This window comes from Scyliorhinus torazame, chromosome 2, assembly GCF_047496885.1.
Source record: "Scyliorhinus torazame isolate Kashiwa2021f chromosome 2, sScyTor2.1, whole genome shotgun sequence".
NCBI lineage: Eukaryota > Metazoa > Chordata > Chondrichthyes > Carcharhiniformes > Scyliorhinidae > Scyliorhinus > Scyliorhinus torazame.
In genome coordinates, this window is record NC_092708.1 from 294,716,312 (window position 1) to 294,739,330 (window position 23,019).

The 23,019-nt window shown below is 43.5% G+C and overlaps 1 protein-coding gene across 4 annotated transcripts in view; it reads left to right on the plus strand.

The window, feature by feature from the left end:
• npas3 (neuronal PAS domain protein 3) overlaps positions 1–11,055 on the plus strand; it is a 1,941,601-nt gene extending 1,930,546 nt beyond the window's left edge. For all 4 annotated transcript variants that reach the window (XM_072488507.1, XM_072488525.1, XM_072488517.1 and 1 more), the window contains exon 12: positions 7,352–11,055. In XM_072488507.1, coding sequence (XP_072344608.1) covers positions 7,352–8,661 — 1,310 coding nt within the window. In that variant the 3' untranslated portion in view covers positions 8,662–11,055. The remainder of the gene's footprint in view (positions 1–7,351) is intronic.
• The last annotated feature ends 11,964 nt before the right edge of the window (positions 11,056–23,019 follow it).

Below are 23,019 nucleotides of genomic sequence, written 5' to 3' on the forward strand. Positions count from 1 at the left end.
TAGAGTAGCAGTAAGGGATTAGGTGCACTTACTGAAACACTACCAATTAAAGCAATTCAGCAACATAAAAGGAATATTAAAAGATTTGCATTGTCTACATCATTGAATTCATAAGACAGTTACCCAGACATTCTTCCTGTGTGCCTGATATTAAGATACACTTAATAGCCCAGATATTTCCCTCAGTGATTTGAAGGCCACTGTGCCTAGATATCATCATAAATTTTCACAGTAATGCAGGGGACAAATCTCTGCTCCCGCACACTGAAATGGAGATCTTAACTGCAATGTTTACAAACATCCTTGTTCTGATTGACAGCTGCCGACAACTTCAAAAATGCTATGTGCTTTCAGCTTCTCTAGGAACATTGCAGTTAGAGTCATTGGGGGGTACATCAGATGCATTCAAGCGTGAAGAGATAGATCAATACACAAATCTCCTGCCAGCTGTGTATAAACCATTAATCTGTCAATCAAAGGCTAGTTAAAAGTACAGCACTGTGAAATTGAATGCACAAATAATTTCAAAGCATCTCAGGGGATATTAAAGCTTTTCAAGCATTATGAGCTTTCTAGGAAGGCTCGGACACTTCAAAGACCAGCAGTGTTAGATGTATGGGGCTGAGTGAGCAGATTTGAAGAAATGGAGGGTACATGAAGCTTTCTGGCTTGTATCTTGAATGAACTGTCTGACCTGCTCATCAGCTGTTAGGGGGCCTGTCTCTGGACGCTGGGATCAGGGCGCCCGTTCGAAATACCGCTGCGAGATTGATACGTGCAGGCTGGCCGACGTGCTGACCGCTATACATATTTTAACATACTAAAGATGAGGGAATTCCACCTCGGCGACACTCCTAAGTGCTAGCGGGAACTAAGCCGGTTTTCCCACTGGTGGGAATACTTAGTCTCAAAACAGGAGACTTGCGCCCACAAAATCATAACTATTGGAAACTGTTTAGTTACACCAGGTGGGAATTTTAACATTCTTTTAAGTGTCAACTGAGGTGGGAAAAGCAGTGTGCTCTCTGTTGTCTCCACTGCCAGCTTTTCCCGCTGTATATTTTGACACGTGGTTTAAAAATATTCTTAAAAAGCCATCTCAGCTTTCAAAAGTTCGGCTCCTTCTCCTTCTCCTTCTCCATCTCTGCATCTATGTTACCATTTGCTGTCTTTGTGGTAAAGGTTCCTCATTCTCCCCACATTCTGAGCAAGGAATTTTTCTCCTGAATGAGATGTATTAGTATCTACTGTGTATTTATGGCCTATTCCTATTTATCAGTCTATTTCCTCAGATTTCCTGAAAATGAAGTGAAATTTGGGAGCAGGCCATGGAGCTCTTACCTTGTAGCTTTATGTCCACCTTCGGAAGTAACGGGAGCTTTGGCACATCAGTCTGTTTTCCCAGTCGCAGGGAAAATTGTGCAGCTAAGAAACCATAGACTAAAGGAAAATACTGAACCACTGAAAAAATTCACAAAAGGTTTCTTCCACCAAAGAGAATTTTATTTTCAAATCAAACTGTTCGGAGTCGCATGTAAATTTAATGTTTGTGTTGTGGATAAATATTTTACAGTAAATCTTCCAGCTGCAAGGATGATTTATAAATATAAACCCAAATTTTGCTAAAAACAAATGAACGCTGTCCAAGCTACACTAGAATCATAGAAAGGTTACTGCACAGAAGGAGGCCATTCAGCCCAGCTTGTCCATGCCAGCCTAAGGACACCCAGGTGCCCTCTCTAATACCACCTTCCTGCATCCAGTCCATAGCCCTGCAGCTTACAGCACTTAAGGTGCTGATCCAAGTACTTTTTAAAATAGTTTAGAGTCTCTGCCTCTACCACCAACTTGGGCAGCGGATTCCAGACTCCCACTACCCTCTGGGTAAAAACGTTCTTCCTCATGTCCCTCTACACTTTCTGCCATTTATCTTGAATCTATGTCATAGAATCCCTACAGTTCAGAAGGAGACTATTTGGCCCTTTCAGCCTGCACTGGTCCTTGAAAAGAGCACCCTACTTAAGCCCACGCCTCCACCCGATCCTACCTAACCTTCTGGACACTAAGGGAAATTTAGCATGGTCAATCCACCTAATCGGCACATCTCTGCACTGTGGGAGGAACCGGAGCACCCAGAGGAAACCCACACAGTCATGGGGAGAAAGTCCAAACTCCACACAGTCACCCAAGGCTGGAATTGAACCCGTGTCCCTGGAGCTGTGAGGCAGCACTGCTAACCACTGTGCTACCGTGCCGCCCATGTCCCCTGGTTCTAGAATTCTCCACCAAGAGAAACTATTTTATCTTGTCCACTCTAACATTTACCTCATAATTTTGTACACCTCAATTAAGTCACCCCTCAGCCTTCATGGTTCGAAGGAAAATAACCCCAACCTATCCAATCACTCCTTGTAGCTACACTGTTCTAGCCCTGGCAACATTCTTGTAAACCCCCTGGGCACTCTGTCCAGAGCAATTACATCTTTCCTGTAATGTGGTGACCAGAACTGCACACAATGCTCAAGTTGTGGCCTCACCAGTGTTTTACACAATTCCAACATTATATCCTCACTTTTATATTCTGTACCTCTGTCAATGCAGGAAAGCATTCCGTATGCATTATTTACAACCTTGTCTACTTGAATTGCTGCCTTTAGGGATCTGTGTACTTGTGCGCCAAGATCTCTCACTTCATCTACCCCTTTCAGTATATTCCCATATATTGTGTACTCCCTACAACTGTCTGACACCCCTAAATGTACGACCTCACACTTCTCTGTGTAAAATTCCATCTGCCACTTTATCGGCCACTCCACTAACTCTGTATAATTTTGGAGATTGTCCTATCCTCTACATGTACATTTATTAACATGCGAATCAGGAAACCACTTATTTTGAGGAATAGATATTCACCTTTCTTCTCAGTCCTTCTCATTTTTTTTTCTCCAAATTCTTTAATCTCATTAGTTAAGGATATCCTTTATCCTGTTGGTCACCAAAGTCCCAGGAGAGTGATCACAACATGGAAGAATTTTGCATTCTGTTTGAGGATGAGACAGTTAAGTCTGAAACCAGATTTATAACCTGAAAGATAATTACCAGGGTATGAAGTTAAAGTTGGCTAAAGTGGACTGGGAAAATAGATTAAAAGGTAAGATGGTAAAGCAGGCTTTTGAGGAGATATTTCAAAACTCCAAGGAGGTAGATCATATAGTGACAGAGAAGGAAACTGTCACTAGAAGGGTTCAAAATTGCTACAGAGGAAGTGTTGGAAAGACTGTCAGTGCTGAAAGTTGCCAAAGCAACAGGACCAGATAAGATAGATCCAAGAATATTGAAGGGAGAGTGGAAATTGCAGGGGTGCTGGCCATAATCTTTCAATCTTTCCTAGACTCAGGAGTTGCCAGAGGACTCGAGAATTCTGTAAGGATAAGCCCAGCAATTATCCTGGGCTTACAGACCAATTACAGACCAGTCAATTTAACTTCACTGGTGCGGAAGCGTCAAGAAACAATTATTTAGGTCAGAATTAGTAGTCAGATGGAAAACTGAGTTGATAAGGAAGAAGCAGCATGGATTCCCGAAGGGAAAAATGTGTTTAACTAACTTGCTGGAGTTTTTTGAAGAGGTAGCAGAAAGAGTAGATGAGGGTAAAGGCAGATTCAATCTATGCATTCAATCGAGCATTGGATAATTATTTAAATAGAAACAATGTTCAAGGATAAGGTGAAAGGACAGGAGAATGGCACTAAGTCTTAAAGCTCATTTGGGGGGTTGGTGCAGACACAATGAGCCAAACGGCCTCCTTCTGTGCCGTAACAATTCTGTGATAACTCTTAACAAAGATGTTAAGGCTGTTTAGCACAGGGCTAAAGAGCTGGCTTTGAAAGCAGACCAAGGTAGGCCAGCAGCACGGTTCAATTCCCGTAACAGCCTCCCCTAACAGGCGCCGGAATGTGGCGACCAGGGGCTTTTCACAGTAACTTCATTTGAAGCCTACTTGTGACAATAAGCGATTTTCATTTCATTCATTTTCATTATTTCATGGAGAAGGAAAGACTATGAGAATGATGCACAATCCGTGCTAACCACGGAAATATCAAATTTTAAAAGACATACAATGCTGTAAACATTAGTTGTCGATGAGTGGAAAATTTTAGATCCAACAAAGAATGATGAAAAAAAAGAGAAATTGGAGTATGAAAGAAAGCTAGCAAAAACCACAGTGGTTAGCATTGGTGCTTCACAGCTCCCGGGTCTCAGGTTCAATTCCCGGCTTGGGTCATTGTGCGGAGTCTGCACGTTCGCCCCATGTATGCGTGGGTTTCCTCCGGGTGCTCCGGTTTCCTCCCACAAGTCCAAAGATGTGCAGGTTAGGTGGATTGGCCATGATAAATTGTCCTTGGTGTCCAAAAAAAGGTTAGGTTGGTTACGGGGATAGGGTTGAGGTGTGCACTTAAGTGGGGGTGCTCTCCCCAAGGGCCGGTGCAGACTCGATGGGCCGAATGACCTCCTGCTCTGTAAATGCGACGTAAAAATATAAAAACAGACAGTAAAAGCAAGAGAAGCTAAAGTAAGTACTGGTCCCTGAGAAGGTGAGACTGGGAAATTAATAACAGGGACACATTTTATTATCTGTCTTCACTGTAGAAAACACAAAAAGGGAAGAGGTAGTTTAAAGAACTACAATCACTCAGGGGAAAAAGTACTGAGAAACTATTGGGATGAAAGGCTGACAAGTCACTGGACCTGATGGTCTGCACCCAAGGACCTTAAAAAGAAGAGGCTGCAGAGATAGTGGGTGCATTGGTCGTAATCGTAAAAACATTCCTAGATTCTGGAGGGCCCCCAGAGGATTGGAAAGCCGCAAATGTAGTAGCTCTAGGAAACTATAGGCCAGTGGAAAATGCCTCTATTTTTAGTGAGGCAGTGACAGACAGAGCATTTAGAAAATCATCATACCATCAAGCTGAGTAAATAATGTCTGACAAATTTATTAGAGTTCTTTGAGGATGTAACAAGAAGGGTGGACATAACAGGCTAATGTAATGTATTTAGATTTCCAAAAGGCATTCGATAAGCCTTTTGTGGACTTGTTAGGACCCTGGGCAAAATGACCTCAGTACAAACAAAGTGAGTGCAGGATTCCAATTTAAAGGTCACTACTGCTTCACTCCACTCCATCAACAGCAATGAACTCAAATTCACTGGTCCTTATCAGCCATTTGATGTGTACTCTGCAGCCGCAGTTGATCTTAATTCAGCAGTCCACAAAATAAAAAGATACTGCACAAGATAAGAGCTCATGGTGTTGGGAGTGATATGTTAGCATCGATAGAGGATTGGCTAACTAACAGGAAGCAGAGTCAGAATAAATAAATGGGTCATTTTCAGGTTGGCAAAGTATAACTAGTGGAGTGCCACAGGAATCAGTGCTGAGACCTCAACTATTTACAATTTATGTTAATGACTTGGATGAAAAGACCAAGGGCGGGATTATCTCATCCCGCAGCAGAGTGTCCATGCTGTCGTAAATGCCGTTGCGTTTTATGACAGCGTGAACGGGCCGCTCCCAGGACTAATTCTGGCCCCTACAGGGGGCGAGCACGGCGCTGGAGCGGTTCACACCTGGGCGCCACGGGATCCACCTGGACGCCACGGGATCCGTGCATGCGCAGTGGCACCGGCACCAACGCGCACATGCGCAGTGGCCTCCTTCAACGCGCCTGCCCCAACGCATCATGGCGCAGGAGTACAGGGGCCGGCACATAGGAAAGGAGGCCCCCAGCCAGAGAGGCCGGCCTGCCGATTGGCGGACCCCGATCATGGGCCAGGCCACATTGGAGGCCCCCCTGGGGTCAGAGCCCCACCCCCAACAGGCCACCTCCCAACCCTTCCACGCTGAGTTCCCGCCAGCTGAGAGCAGGTTAGAACGCCGTCGGCGGGACTCAGTGTTTCCACGACGGCCACTCGGCCCTTCCCGACCCAAGAATTAGCGGGCCGGCCGCATAGAGTGGCCCATGACCGGCGCGCGCCAACCAAGCCGGCGCCAATGGTGCCGATTCTCTGCTCTGCTAAGAATTGCGTGCTGGAGTCGGGGCGGCGTGGCCCGGTCGCGGGGATTCTCGAGCCCGGCCCAGGGCTGAGAGAATCCCGCCCCAAGTCACCAATTTGCTGATGATACGAAGGTAGGTAGGCAAGTAAACTCAGATTACCAAGAATCTGTAAAAGTAATTAATTGGGGGAAAAGAGAAGTTATCCGCTTGAGCAGAAAGAGTAGAAAAGCAGAATGTTATTTAACGGATAGAGAATGCAGTGGTACAGAATGCCGTTATCAACTCACACTTCCAGCAACTTTGTGTAAAAAAAGTTTTTAAATCTGCACAAAAATGCCTAGCTAAGAAGCAATGTTTGGGCCATTGCAATTACTTATTAAAAGTTTTCCTGAACTGTTTTCTGTGCAACCTCCTCTTGTCCCTGTTAAGACTGGCTGGTTAGACTGCACCACCTAGTACAAATGGTGTGGATAATTTAACAATGCTTCCTCTAGACACCGGGTCCAACCATGTTAGGACCCTGGGCAAAATGACCTCAGTACAAACAAAGTGATGAGTGCAGGATTCCTATTTAAAGGTCAGTACTGCTCCACTCCACTCCACCAACAGCAGTGAACTCAAATTTACTGGTCCTTATCAGCCATTTGATGTGTACTCTGCAGCCGCAGCTGATCTTAATTCAGCAGTCCACATGTCTTGCTATCACCAGAGCTTTCTCTGATTTATTGGCCCCATTCTGGATAAAGCATTTGCAACAGGTTTGTGTTCTTTGTCTAATTCATTCATCCTTCCAATGTTGCCTGTTTCTAATTGTATTCCAGTTCTCCAGATAGGCTCACAAACAAAATCTGAACACCAGTCATAAACCTAGCCTGCAGTTTGTATAAAGTCACTTTTCTTCTCTTCTGCTTAAAAATTAGACTTGAGGAGGCTGGAAGTAAACTTGCACCTGCCCTTTAAAACACATGCTTTTCCTTTGCATTTCAAAACGGAATATTTTGGATTTGCCAATTGGAAACTTTTTAATCTTAAAATATTTACCCCATTCTTTGTTAACCAAAGTTATTTTTTATTAAGTATAGTTTCTAAATTACATCAGTACTTTTGATAAAGAATATAAGCAAGTATAAAACGGCAGTATTTCATAAGGAGCTATACTGCTTATTTGATGACTGTTACTATTATCCAGGCTGATCTTTCCTTCTACTCTTTTCAATAGGAGAGCATGAATGGTGTCTGTGATAATCAATTGTGTTTCCTTGAGGGACTGATTATTTTTTCCCTATTTCCTCCAGAGGACAATGAGAATTCCAAGTCAGATGAGAAGGGAAACCAATCTGAAAACAGTGATGATCCAGAGCCAGACAGGAAGAAGCAATCTGGGGACCACTCAGATCATGAAATGAACTGCAATGACGACGACAATAACTCCAGCAACCAAGGCAGCAGGGACAGTGAGGATAGCTTTGAAAATTCAGACTTTGAGAGTCAGAAAGCAGCCGAGGGCAGCTTTGGCACTTTTGGTTCTATGCAGATTAAAGTAGAACGATATGCAGGCAGCGAATCGGAAATGCGCTTGCCAAACCGCGAATCAGTGACCTCAGACAGTGCCAAGGACTCAGACAGTGCAGGAGAGGTGAACATTCAGTCTTCCAGCAAACACCAGAAGAGGAAGAAGAGGAGAAAAAAACAAAAAGGAGGCAGTGTTACACGTAGAAGGCTGTCCAATGCTTCAAGCCCCAGTGGACTTGACTCAAACATAGTAGATCAGCCACAACTGCTGTCTTCACCAAACAGTGCCTCAGTGCTTAAAATTAAAACAGAAATAACAGAACCTATAAATTTTGATAATGATAGCAGTATTTGGAATTATCCTCCTAATAGAGAGATCTCAAGGAATGAATCCCCCTATAGCATGACCAAGCCCCCAAGCTCTGAGCACTTCCCCTCTACACAGGTTAGCACTAGTTTACATGTCACCATTCCAGATTCTGTTCTTACCCCACCAGGGACAGAAAATACTGCCAGTCGTAAAATCCAGTTCAGCACCTCATCTAACACCACCTTAGTTGCTGTCACAGACCCTCTATCTCCTCCTCTGTCAACCTCCCCACGAGACAAACATCTTAGCAGCACCAGTACCACCAGTTCTGTGCTATACACTAGTGACCTAGAAACACTGCAGAGGTTACAGGCTGGTAATGTGGTGCTACCTCTGGTTCATAGGGTGAGAGGAACTCTAGCTGCCACCAGCACTACTCCTCAGAGGGTCTATACCACTGGCACCATTCGATATGCCCCAGCTGAGGTGACCTTTGCCATGCAGGGCAACTTGCTGCCTAATACTCATGCTGTCAACTTTGTAGATGTTAACAGTTCCAGTTTTGGGTTAGAGCCCAAGACGCCAATGGAAATGCTTTATCACCATGTACATCGAATTAATATGTCAGGGCCATTCGGGAGCACTGTGAGTGGGGCCAGTTTGGCCCAAATGCCTGCAGGAAATGTGTTCACAACAGCAGAGGGACTCTTTTCCACAATTCCGTTTCCTGTGTACAGTAATGGCATTCACACCACACAATCATTGGAACGTAAAGAGGATTAAACTATGACCATATACTGTGTTCAGTATTATACTCTGAGGCATAGACAATGTTTTCAGCTGAATTCTAGTGCTAGCACTTTGAACTTGAGCAGGTCAGCTCACACCATCAATACAACTGTTCTCATGTCCCTCTTGAACTACGACTACTCATTCTGTAATGTAAAGAGTTATTTTTTTGCCTTCAGAAAGTTGAATTACCAGTTAATTGTAAATGTTCCTTCCAAGGTGTGTTTTCCTTTGCATCTTTGTGAGGATGCCTTTAATGTGTACATGCCTCTGCCATAAGATGCAAATGCAATAGTGAAGAGATTGTAAAATGAGAGAATCACAGATTTTAATCTATAATGATCTTGATATGATCAAGGTTGAAGGAGGTAAGTATAGAAAGATGGCCCTGTTTGACTAAGTCAGACTTTAAAGGGTTTTTTTTTCTTTTTAAAAATAAGGCATAGTATTTTGGAATTTTATGCAGAGTTTAATTCTTTTTTATGATTCAGATTTTTCTTACTTGCACATAAAGCAATTTGGGTTCTTACATAATTTGATTCTGGCCTGTGACTAGAATGTTAAACTCTTGAAAACTGTAGGAAGATGGAATCCATGTGTAGTTAATGAACCATAAGTAGACATTACTTCTGCTACCATGGTGCTACCATTATTAATCTTTGTTGTCTTCATAAAATATGCAGCATATGGGCTGGAATTTGTGGGAGGGAGAGTGCTGTTTTGTACTAGACAAATGCATTTAGTTGCTAGCTTGTGGCTGCAGTCTCCTCATTCTCTTATGACCAGAATCTGTGTTAATGTTTTTTGCAGTCATGCAAACTTTACCTCCAGACTAAAAAAACACAAAGCCTCACACCGTTTTTATAGTCGTTCTGCCTTTTTTCAAAGTGCTTTAAGGAAACTCAATAAGATTGAGTTGAGGTTAGATACTTTCATTTATTCTGAGCTATATTTTTCTCAGTACAACTGAGGTTAATCTGCAACTTAAAATAGCGTTGTTTTAGAGTTTAAAGAAGAATATTTAACATATTATGTTTCTTTATTCTTCTGTTTACTGAAATAGAGGAAATTCTAATTGTACTCCGTTGTTAGTGCTGAAACAGAAATTCAAGATTGGGTTTATAAGCTTGGAATAGGTACACAAATCAAAACTGCACATGAATTAATAAACTCACGATTCTATTTTTCTGTCATCATTTTGCCAAAAAAAACATTCTAGTGTTTGACACTATTTGTGATTGTCGGTATAAGTGCTTCTTTCACTCCATCTTTGGCAGCTGTTCATTAAAGCATCTAATAATGAGAGTGAGATAAGTAACGTGTACAATGTGTAAGTGTCCTTGACTGTCAGTCCCATTGCAAAATTTAATGTGTGTTACTATATGCAGTATATACTAAGCTAATGTGGCAGTATTGTCCTTTGTCTTCACTGTGCTTTATCTCTAGTCTGCAATGGTCAGTTTCATTACCGCAGTCCTCGTGAACCAGTGATTCTTGGAAGGTGATGTTTTTTGTGTGATGGCCTTCCTCTGTAGTGTCATCTTATGCTGCTTTCACTGTCTGTATACCTTTCGTTTCTGCTGTTGCTTTGCTGTGTATTTTTCAGGCCTCTCTCAGAGATAAAAGACTCTTAACTAGCTCATGGTTAATGGAACCATTTTTTCACAGAGGAATTCTGGGTATGACTTATCTTCCATCTTGCCAAAAAAATGCACTAAAATAGCTGGGCTCAGATGTATGTGACAGATTGCCGCCATGGAGCCTCAGCTACAAACATTCCCAGACTCCCCTGTGCTCTAACTGCAAACAAAAGCTAAAACGGCAAAAGAAGCTGTTTTTTTAAATGTTTCTGTGTTGGTGTCAGATGGTTTCTGGTGATTTGAACTAACAATAATCACAGCTGCTGTCAAATCACATAGTGTTTCAAAATACAGTATGAAAAATTCATCACCTGTGAAGGATGTGTCTGTGTTTTTAACTATTTCTTGTACAAGTATATAAAATATTTTATGAGGATTTGGTGCCAAGTAGCCGAACAATGGGGTAAGGGGTTCTGTTAGTATCAATGTTAACAGTGTTACCAACTCTACAATACAAAACAATTAAAAGTAAATTTAAAGAGACAACTATGGTACATTTATTTTTGTGCTTCAAAATTCAAGCTAACTGAAGCTAACTTTCTGAGTGCCTGGCTTATTTAAAAGAACATTTCATTGATCACAGATAATGCTGCAAACCAGAAATGTACATACTTCATTTACAACAGGATTCTTTTATACTTTTGTAGATTATTTCATCAATTCAAAGAAGCATGTCATACATGGTTATGTAACTTGATTTTATCATCCTGCAAATGCCATATTCATAATAAACTTCTCTTGGATTTTTTACTATCTGGCATCATTCTTTTACACGTACATCCAAACTGTGAAGACATTAAAGCTAGTAATGAAGCTTTAAACATCTCATGCACATAATATCAATATTGTCATAATCAATAACCTATACTTTATGGAGGTTTTATTTACCAGTCATTATATAGCTTTGAAGATGCAAAAAAGACTGTATACCAAAGGCGTGAGAGAGATTTCTTTCTGCTTGTGGTTATTCAAGTAAGGAAGTTCTAAAATATATTTATCAATGCATACCTAGCGCAAGAGTAAAAATAAGTTGAGCTAAACAGTTTCCCAAAATCTATTCATTCCGACAGACAGTCAATAGTTACTGGTGCGTTAGTATTGATTTTAAATATCCATATTAATCGGAATGATATATGGGCTTGTTCAAAAAGCGCATGCAGTTGGGAATTATGGGCAATTTGTGTGCTGTCAATTTGTCCGTTGCGGACTAGGTTGGGACTTCCCATACTTTTATATCTTAATTTTGAACCTAGAGTGTTCAGTGCATTAATTGTGAAGTTCTTATTATAAACTGCTCTGTATAAGTGTCAGTTTTGTATGTTTCAACCGTTTTAACATATTTAGATATAGTGGGAGATTCCAAATAAAAAATGCCACAATTGGCATTAAAATGTTCTCTTTATTCACCTTTATCTATTGACCACGCATTATGACAGATTTTGGGAATGATGTGGCACTCGAGCAATTGTTCTTTGGAAAAAAAATTTAATGAACATGCTGGTCATAATCTCATGCAGAGCAATATTACATTTGACATATTTAACTTTTTAATTGCTAAGTTTTAATATGTTTCATTTAGCTCTTTGTGAATGACGGCACTGAGATTGCAAGGAAATCAGATAGGATCCCTTTGTGTATTTTTCTAAAGCAATAATCTCCTTCACATCAGGATACAACATACCTGTTGAACTGCATGCCTTAGGAAAACCCATTGGTGTGAAGAGCAGCCAATTGTTTGGCAGAACAAGGGCTTCTATGGTAAATAATCTCCCATTTCACAAAGACATAATGCCAACTGTAACACAACACATTGAGATTAAAGTTCAGAACACATGGGACATGCTTGTATGTATAGTACACTGTGGAAAAAAAGAGAGTTCGAATCTTGTATTTTGTATACGCTGGTGTAAAAGAAATGCTACAGCAGTCTCAAAAGAGCCGCTAGCGTGGATTTACAAAGCGACAGATGACAAGCATTATTTTGTCTTCCCTGTAGTACCTCCAGCACATACTGTCTTTCAGTATTTCAGTAAAGAATTATCCTCAAGTAAGGCAATATGGTTCCAGAAAAAATATTTTCTGGTTTACTTTACACATTGTTTCCTTCAAAGTTTGCAAATAGGAAACGTTGAGATCTACCTAAAGTGGCTTACCTGTGGCTTAATAAAAAATAAATATGTGAAGTTGCTTCACAGCCATGGTGGCTTACACCCATTTTTCAAAGGAGCATTAAAGACCCATGGCTTGCCAGCACCTGCAATGCATGAAAGTGATGCGGATGATGTGTGAGGAAAGAACTGTCAACACCAGCTCATATCAGGGATGTGAATACTGTGGGTGCGTGGCACTTGGCAGAACCTAGATGACTTTTTAAAGAAGGAAACTCACCAGCAGTGTCATTTTCAAAAACTCACACCAACTTCTGACTGATGTTTTAAAATAAGTTTTGTTTCATCATGATCAATTATTTTGAAAATCATTGAATCACTTGATGACTTGCTGTCTTCAATTCAGCTCCTTGATAAGCAGGATCACTCCTCCCAGGCATTTTGCTACATTGTGTCATTATTCTGGATTTCAGGAAAAATAAACTAGACAAAAATAACCAAGAACAAAATGGTATGATTTTATTCCTAAATCTTTGTAAACCAGGGGATGGCGCAGTGGGTCCATCCGTCCATTACTTTTCTCATCTCGATTTGAACGCAGCCTTGACTGAGGAGACAAATGTCTCCTCTCCGTCAGCCACAAGGGCCCAATGTAAAAATCTTCTTTCAGAGGTCTGAGCCCCGTTTCTTGTGGACATTAGTCCATCCCAAAGTTGACAACAATTCTCAGTTGATTCTATTAAAAAAAAGATCATTCACAGTAAAACGTAGGGCCCGCTTTAACGGAAAGCTTTGGGCAGGTTTGGCGGAGTGTTTCCGCCAGCTTTTTCAGTGGGATCCACACCGGTATTTACCCACACTTCGGGAAAAGTCTGACAGCCACACCCATCACGGCCGGTAAATCTCCTGAGAGGCCTCTCGTGAGATTTACCCAGCCCACTACGCCTCGGGAGATCTTACGGGATTTCGCAAGACGTCGCGATCTGGATCCTCCCCACAATGGGTGGGACCTAAATTTTCATATTTACATGTGCAGTTAGGCACACTTGAATGTGCACTCGTCGGATCTAACCAGCACCCAGGATCGGATCCCCCTCACCAAGGGGACCCCAGCCGGGCTCTATTTAGCACTGGTCTCCACAAGCAGGGTCCAGGCGGATCGGCACTAGGGGGGGGCGGGGAGGGGGACCAGCGGGGTGGGGGAACCGCAGGGGGCCTGCCCGCCTGCCCCCCCCCCCCAGACAATCTGGTCCACCAGGTGGTTGGCCTCTGGCAGAGTGGCGCCCTGGCACTGCTGATGCCACCCAGACACCTTCAAAATTCCAGGATGCCAAGTGGCACTGCCAGGCTGGCAGTACCAAGGTGCCATTTCTCCCACACCAGAGATCGGGCCCAGGGGGTGCCCTGCCCTTATGAGGTGAGGTGCGGGGGGGGCTTAAGGAACCCCCAACAGATAGGTTGGGGGGGGGGGGGGTTGTGCTGGTGGTTTGAGAGATCAGGGCACCATATAAAAATGAAGGAAAGTGCGACCTCGGTGGGGTGTTCCCCACCGAGACCCGAAAATATAACAGAGTCCGTATTAATATCAGGGATGCTCCCGGCACTACTCGCTGGTGAGACCGGCTCCTCCCGGTGGGATCGGGCTACCATTTTGAAAGAGTGCCCTGATCTCTAAGTGACCTTGAAGGTCCCTGACACCCCCACCCATAGGCAATGACACTGCCCCCCTCACACACACATGGGCAATATTCCACACCCTCCCCCACATGAGGATATTGGGTTGCTGAGGTGATGCCTTTTCAGGCCTCCCCACCCCCTTTCACCCCCCCCCCCCTTTCAGGACTCCCAACCTTTAGGATACCCCTTCATACCACACCCTTCATACCCCCTTTCATGGGCATAGTCCCTCATACCCTGGCCCTTGACAGTGCCACCTGTGCACCTTGGTAATGCCAGCTTGGCAGTGCCAGGGCGGCAGGGCCATTGTACCCAGATGGAAAGGCAAGGTGCCACCCTGCCCTGTCCTTGACCACCCAAGGATCTCCAATGGCCTGGGAGATCCTCCCAGGTGTCGTTACGCCTGGTCTATGTTTGTGTGGACGGTGTTCAACCATGCCTCTGATCTCTCGCTTGAGGAGCTGGTTAATTACCAGGAGGTCATCCGTTTAGACTTGCATCTTGCTAATGAGATGGTGATTGGTCTTAATTGGTGTCTCGCACTGCGGCCACATGGCGCCGAGGTCAGTTTCGATCCCGGCTCTGGGTCACTGTCCATCTGGAGTTTACGGATTCTCCCCGTGTTTGCGTGGGTTTCGCCCCCACAACCCAAAAGATGTGCAAGCTAGGTGGATTGGCCACGCTAAATTGCCCCTTTAATTGGAAAAAAAATGAATTGGGTACTCAAAATTTAATAAAGAAAATTGGTGTCTCGCCACATTTGGAGGGGATCCAGAACCCGCCACCGAGAGTGGGCCGGTTAGAACGTCAATTTGTTTTGACTTCTCCCGCTATTTAAATGGGAGCAAAGTCCATAGGTAGCGCGTTCAACCGCGCGTTTCCTGGCACTCGCCGTGCCAAGAAACGCATGGCTATTCAACAGGATTCATGTTGCATAAGGGGCCTCAATGGAAAAGCGCAGCTGAGGCCGCACATTGCCCCGCTTTGTACAGTGGGAACCTCTGCTTGCCGGAACTGCCCAGGACTCTGCTTCATTTCGGGGACTCAGCAAGGACCACCCCACCGAGGCTGCACTTACTCCCATTTCCCGCAGCAGCGAGCTCCGCTTGCCAGTGCAGGAAGCGATTTGGGTGCCATTTTTAAATGGCATCCTGATCTCTAGACCCCCTCTCCATGCCCCAACTCATTGAACCCCCCACAGGGGCAGGACACTCCCGGAATGGGCAAAATACCACCCTGGCACTACCAGCTGGGCAACCTGGCAGTGTCCAGGTGGCCCTGCCAGGCTGGCTATGCCAAAATGTCCAGATGGCATTAACAGTACCTGGGTACTACCCTGCCCAGAGGCCAACCTCCGAGTGGCCTCTAATCACCTGGGAGACCCCACAAGTGCCACTCCACCTGATCCACGTTGGTGGAGACCAGTGCTCAACGGCACTCACTCAGGGTCTCTGAGGCGTGGGGGTTTGTTCCGCACCTTGGGTAACTCCAGCGAGAGAATATTCAAGTGAGCCTGACCGCACAATTGAATGTGCAAATCTGGGTCCTCCCCACTGTGGGCGGGATCAGATCACGACAGCTCATGGGACCCCATTAGATCCCGCAAGGCGGGACGAGCTGGGTAAATCTCGTGAGAGGCATCTCGTGAGATTTACCGGCCACATCACGCCCCGAGTCAGGTGCGTGTTGATCGAGGCCTTGGATTCTACTCATTGGAATTTAGAAGAATGTGAGGTGAACATTGACACATATCGGATTCTTAAGGGGCGTGGCAGGGTAAATGGGGAGAGGATGTTTCCCCTCACGGAAGAGTCTAGGACCAGAGGGCACAGTCTCAGAATAAAGGAGTGCCAATTTGAGACTGGAATGAGGAGGAATTCCTTCTGTTAGAGGGTTGTGAGTCTTTGGAACTCTTTGTCATAGAGAGCTGTGGGGTTAGAGTCCTTGTGTATATTTAAGGCTGAGATGGATAGATTTTTGACCAGTAAGGGAATCAAGGGTTACATGGAAAGGGCAGGAAAGTGGATGTGAGGAATGTCGGATCAGCCATGATCCTATTGAATGGTAGAACAGGCTCGAGGGGCCGAATGGCCTACTCCTGTTCCTATTTCTTATGGTCTTGGGACAGTACAGAAGAAATTTTACTGTACCAATTTTCCACAAATACTAACTATAAACAAAGTTAGTTCTTTATGATTAATTTTTGAAAAAGAACCTGATAGCAAGACTCCTCCTGAAATTAATTATGGACATTCATAATTGTTGTTGGGCCATTGAAGGTTATTTCATATGTATATGTTCTTTACAGTACATGGAAGTGTTCTTGTGAAGAATTAAGTTATACATGTAAACAATTGAAGTAAAATGAGTGCTTGCAATATACTGCAGCTTTAACTGACTTATTAATGCATTAGCAATATGAAATCTACTTAAATAGATGCTATTCATTTCTAATGCTGGGACCTCTGTTGATAAATCAGCTTTGCAACTCTGATTTCAAAGCACAATTTAATTCTAATTAGTAATTCGTAATAAATAGAGTAAATTCTTAGTAAAAGAAAAAAATAGCTATTCATGACAGATTATTATGCAAAATATACCATAATACCTTTAATGATGTGTTAAATCCCATCATTTTTATTTATGCAGAATCTAAAGTGATTGTTAGCAAAATAAAGTGGGCAGCAAAAGCCTGGATTTGGAAAATACTCCGGTAGTTAAAAACCCATCTGCAGGGGGCGGCTCGGTGACGCAATGCTTAGCACTGCTGCTTCATGGCACTGATCCCGGTTCAGTCCCGGCCCCGGATCACTGTCCGTGTGGAGTTTGCACATTCTCCCCTTGTCTGCGTGAGTCTCACCCCCACAACCCTAAAGATGCTCCGGGAGGTAGACTGGCCAAAAAAAATAAATGTAGAGTATCCAATTATTTTTTTCCGGTTAAAGGGGCAATTTAGCCCCTTTAATCGGAAAAAAATAATTGGATACTCTACATTTATTTTTTTTTAAAATTCTTTTGCAGAAACGTAAGAAGCTATAATGACACAAAATACTTTTTAACAGTCTCACGCTATTCACAAATTGACTATATTTGTAGGTCCTCTTCATATTCCATTTAAAGTTCTCCAAATAATCTGATGATTATCCACTGATAATTGTAACTACACAACCACAAAGATTAAAACTCGTGAAATGAGGACCAATAAAAAGCAAAATACTTTGCTGATAAAATAACAATTATCTTGTTGAATAGTGTTGTACAGGTTAATATACCCATCATTAAATCTGTCAAAAACCATTAGGTATCCTGTTGGAATGCCTGAAAATTTTTGACATGTTGGAATTGGAATGATTCTTCGTGTTTATATAGATGAAGGAAGACATTTCGGCTTAGCTAGGATGAGGTTCTATTTTATTTTCATAATCTTTAAAAAAAAATTAAAATATAACTTCTGAATGCCCCATTGATGAAGTTTATTGCGCTACTTATTCCTGGGATCGTACATATTCGTGTAATATAACCATGTCAAATTAATTCAGATTAATTGAATTTGGGTGCAATTTGACTACGATTGTTTTATTCCGTTCAATGTCTGAGGCCGAACTAAATTCCAGATAAAGAGATTTTTTTTCTTCAAGCCACGAGAAGAAAGACCTATTCCTTAGCAGATTTACATAATATGGCTATGCTGCATCTCTCTAGTCTGGTGGATGATATGCTTATAAATTATTGATCATCTTGTAATTAACCTTCTGTGGAATTGAATGAACTGAATTCAGTCAAAGTGAGCCATCCCTTGAACAGCTTAATAGAATAGATAAAGCTGGGGTTTGTTTAAGCAATTTTATTGATGCCATGTCTGGTCTCCAAATCTATATGTAAGGCCACTCGAACTACTTTCAGATTGATTTATAAGCATTCTGGTTCAGATAACACATGTGTTATTGCTTTGAATATTAAATTATGAGCAAGCCAACTAGATAATACATATCAATAGAGAGGAAATTCTTTGTTTCCATCTTTTCCAAAAATATACTTTTTTCACAAAATTTATAAAAATACATTACATGACCGTTCGAAGTTGACATTACATATGGCACAAAGCAATTCCGTTTCTTTCAATAGGGTATGTTAGTCACTACATTTACAATTACAGTCAAAATTCACAACACCCATTACATGCGAAGCATGCTGCGAGGAGTTTTACCTGGTTTCTAGCCCCTTGGAGGGTGTCCATTTCCCATTGCAGTGGCTTTTATCTGCAATTGATGTTCATCTTGGCGTATGTTTCTGGGAACAGGCCATAAAGCACAGAGTCCTGTATTATGGAACTGCTCTGGATGAACCTCAGCAAAAAACCTTTGCATCTCTTTCCAGTCCTTCTTTGCAGAGGCGAACAATGATCTTTTTCCCACCACAACCACCCCACCCCAAGGCAACATGAGGAGGAGGAAAAATTTGAGACATGCAGAAAGATTTTGGTAAGACCACACGTGGAATACTGTGATCAGTTCTGGTCACCCTATTATAGGAAGGATATTGTTAAACTAGAAAGAGTGCAGAAGAGATTTACGAGGAAGCTACCAAGACTTGATGGTCTGAGTTATAAGGAGAGGCTGGATAGGCTGGGACTTTATTTCCCGAGAGCGTAGGCGATCTTATAGAGGTCTATAAAATAATGAGGAGCATAGATAAGTAGATAGTCAACACCTTTTCCCAAAATGTGGAGATGCCGGCGTTGGACTGGCGTGAGCACAGTAGAAGGCTTACAACACCAGGTTAAAGTCCAACAGGTTTGTTTTGAATCACTATCTTTCAGAGCGCTGCTCCTTCCTCAGGTCTACCTTTACCCAAAGATAAAGGTGTCTAGAACTAGAAGTCATAGGTTTAAGGCGAGAGGGGAGAGATACAAAAGAGACCAGAGGGGAAATTCTTTCACATAGAGGGTGGTGAGCATCTGGAACGAGCTGCCAGAGGCAGTGGTAGAGGCGGGTACAATTTTTTTCCTTTAAAAAACATTTGGACAGTTACATGGGCAGGGTGGGTACAGAGGGATACAAGTGAGACCAGCTTACTGATAGAAACTGGGCGGCATAGACGAGCTGGGCTGAAGGGTTTGTTTCCATGCTTTAAACATCTATGACTCCAGGGAAGATCCTAAATGGGGAAATGCTTAGGAAAGCAGAAGTACAAAGGAACTTGGGAGTCTTTGTTCAAGATTCTCTTAAGGTTAATGTGCAGGTTCAGTCGACAGTTAGGAAGACAAATGCAATGTTAGCATTCATGTCGAGAGGGCTAGAATACAAGACCAGGGATGTACTTCTGAGGCTGTATAAGACTCTGGTCAGAGCCCTTTTGGAGTATTGTGAGCAGTTTTGGGCCCCGTATCTAAGGAAGGATGTGCTGCGTTGGAAAGGGTCCAGAAGAGGTTCACAAGAATGATCCCTGGAATGAAGAGCTTGTCGTACGAGGAACGGTTGAGGACTCTGGGTCTGTACTCGTTGGAGTTTAAAAGGATGAGGGGGGATCTTATTGAAACGTACAGGATAGAGGCCTGGATAGAATAGAAGATAGAACATTACAGCGCAGAACAGGCCCTTTGGCCCTCGATGTTGCGCCGACCTGTGAAACCACTCTAAAGCCCATCTACACTATTCCCTTATCGTCCATATGTCTATCCAATGACCATTTGAATGCCCTTAGTGTTGGCAAGTCCACTACTGTTGCAGGCAGGGCATTCGACACCCTTACTACTCTCTGAGTAAAGAACTTGCCTCTGACGAGTATCTTATATCTATCTCCCCTCAATTTAAAGCTATGTCCCCTCGTGCTAGACATCACCATCCGAGGAAAAAGGCTCTCACTGTCCACCCTATCCAATCCTCTGACCATCCAGAATGAATGTGGAGAGGATGTTTCCACTTGTAGGAAAAACTAGAACCAGAGGACACAATCTCAGACTAAAGGGACGGTCCCTTAAAACAAAGATGAGGAGGAATCTTCTCAGCCAGAAGTTAGTGAGTCTGTGGAACTCTTTGCCGCAGAAGGCCCTGGAGGCTTTAAGCTGAGTGTCTTTAAGACAGAGTAAGATAGGTTCTTGATTAATAAGGGGATCAGGGGTTATGGGGAGAAGGCAGGAGAATGGGGATGAGAAAAATATCAGCCATGATTGAATGACAGAGCAGACTCGATGGGCTGAGTGACCTAAATTTAACAAGAGAGACAGGTAGAATCTCAGCACTTTGTGTTTGCATACTGTGGGCCTATGCACAGCTTGATGCATAGATGAGGGCGATGTTGGGCATGTTTTACACCCCCCCCTTTTATCAAGAGGTTTGTACATCGTGGCCTGACGAATATGGTCCATTTTCAACTTCCACGTGAAGTAGAAGGTGGCTTGGGTGAACACCACAATACAGGAGTAGAGCATGGGCCAAAGCTTTACCATGTACAGAGACACAAAGAGCTCCTTGCACCTGATCAGGTTCTTACCTACAATGGAACCAGAGCGTCACTCCCAGATGCTCCATCTTTGTTTAACCAAGGCTCCACACAGTCTTTGCTGCTCACCTGCAGCTTTGGCCAGTTGGCAGGATGAAAGATTGTCGATATCTCAGAGTGTACTGTCTTCTTTTTCATGACTCTTCCTGAAGGTCAACCTTTGCCTTGAGGCATTAAATCTACAAAGACATGTGGATCCCGTGTGCTTACAATTAGCCAGATCATCTGAAATGTGGATAATGAGTGAATCAAAGCCCCCAGGATGTTTAAAATATAAGTATCGAGCTCACAGAAAATTGTAAGTTGGAAGAATGAGTTTTACTTTATACAGCTTGTAATTCTGAAGTATTATATAGCAAATGTGATCAGTAAACATATTAATTGTGTTTTAAATTTTGATAAACCACAAACTAAACCCACAGAAATTCAGGCTGTCAGCATTTGCAGACTGTATCACTGACGGACTAAAATAAGAAAATGATAAATGCAGCTTAGTAATGTATTGAAATTTGAAGTGCAAAATGATTTACTTTTTGTTGAGTTTTGGCTTAACTCTCAGCTGAATATGGAATTTCTCTGAATCTGGAACTTTCCAAAGGCCGATTCAACGGACGCAAGTTAAAGTCCGGTTTTGGGCACATTTGGTGGGGAGTTTGGCGACGGCTGCGTTGGTGAGATCGTAATCAATGGCACTTAGCGCAAAAAATGAGTTGCCACGAGGTTCACAGGCTCCCTCACAGCCCAGCGCGCTCGCTGGTAACAATGGGGAGCTGCTTTTAAATGCTTTTTCACCATTCGCTCCGAATCAACACACAAGTACGGCAGTGCGCAGACATGCACCTCACTTTGGGGATGTCGACCTCACAAGGCTTCCCGATGCTGTGGATGAGAGGTGGGGCACCCTATTCCCCCAAGGGGATTGGAGGGCCAGCAGCAGGGTCAGCACCGCCTGGGAGGCAGTGGCAGTGTCTGTCAGTACGGGCAGCATGACACGGAGGACCGCTGTACAATGTTGGAAGAAGACCAATGATTTTCAGCGAGCTGCAAGGGTAAGTTACCACCTCTCTCCTGGCATCACTTCTGCCTGCCACCCCTAAAATTTCCAAACTCTCCCCACATCCGATCTTCATGCTTTATCCTCAGAAGCCTTTGGCACCCACCATCACAACCCCTTCATGACCAGGTGTGGTGGCCACACATGTCACCTGTTATAGACACCCCCTGACCCATTACTGCTCCCCCCGTAATTCACAATACCCTCTCTTTGTCCTCGCAGAAGATAGCCCATAATAAATGGGAAAGGGCCAAGACGGGTGGGGGGGGGGGGGGGGGGGTCCCAGAAATTCCGCTAAATCTCGTGAGATGTTTCGAGCGGTGAGAATCCTGTGAGAGACATTGCGCAAGATTAAACGGCCTTGTTATGCCACCACGTCAGGTGGAGCAAGGCTACTAAATTGTGCCCCATGTATTTATCTTTCACAAACTCTGGATGTCCCAAAGATTTACAATTAGACCATTAGACATAGGAGCAGAAATTAGCCATTCGACGCGTCAAATCTACTCCGCCATGCAATCATGGCTGATATGTTTCTCATCCCCATTCTCCTGTTTTCTCCCCGCAACCCCTATTCCCCTTATTAATCAAGAACCTATCTATCTCTGTTTTAAAGACACTCAGTGATTTGGCCTCCACAGCCTTCTGCGGCAAAGCGTTCCACAGATTCACCACCCTCCGGCTGAAGAAGTTCCTCATCTCTGTTTTTAAGGATCATCCTTTCAGTCTGAGGCTGTGCCCTCGGATTCTAATGTCTTCTTCCAGTGGTAAAATCCTCTCCACATCCACTCTATCCAGGCCTCTCCGTATTCTGTAAGTAATTAATGAAGTCACTTTGAAATGTAGTCATTGTTGCAAATGTAGGAAACGCAGCAATCAATTTGTGCACAACAGGACATCATAGTCTGTACCAGAACATTTATATTTTAGTGATATAAAAGCAGAAAATGTTGCAACATCAGTGGAGAGGGAAACAGAGGAACAATTCATCCAATAAATGACTTAAGGGCGCAATTCAACTAAATGGGAACAAAGTCCCATAGCGAGTGTGTTTAGCTGCGGGTTTCGGCGCTCGCAGTGCCGAGAAACACATGGCTATACGACGCCACTCGCATTAAATAAGGGGCCTCAGCGGGGTACCCATGTCCAAGGTCGCACATAGCACAGTTTTCTACACCAAGGAGCTCTGCTCGCTGGAACCCCTCAGCGAGATTGGGACGTCATTTTTAAATGGTGACCCGCTCTCCGAAGTCCCCGATGTAACCTCCTCCCCAACGCACTATGGGCTGTTCCCTGCCCCAGTCCCCACTACCTGCAACGGGCACCCCTGGCCCAATCACTAGCACACAAAATATGCCAGCTTGGCACCTTG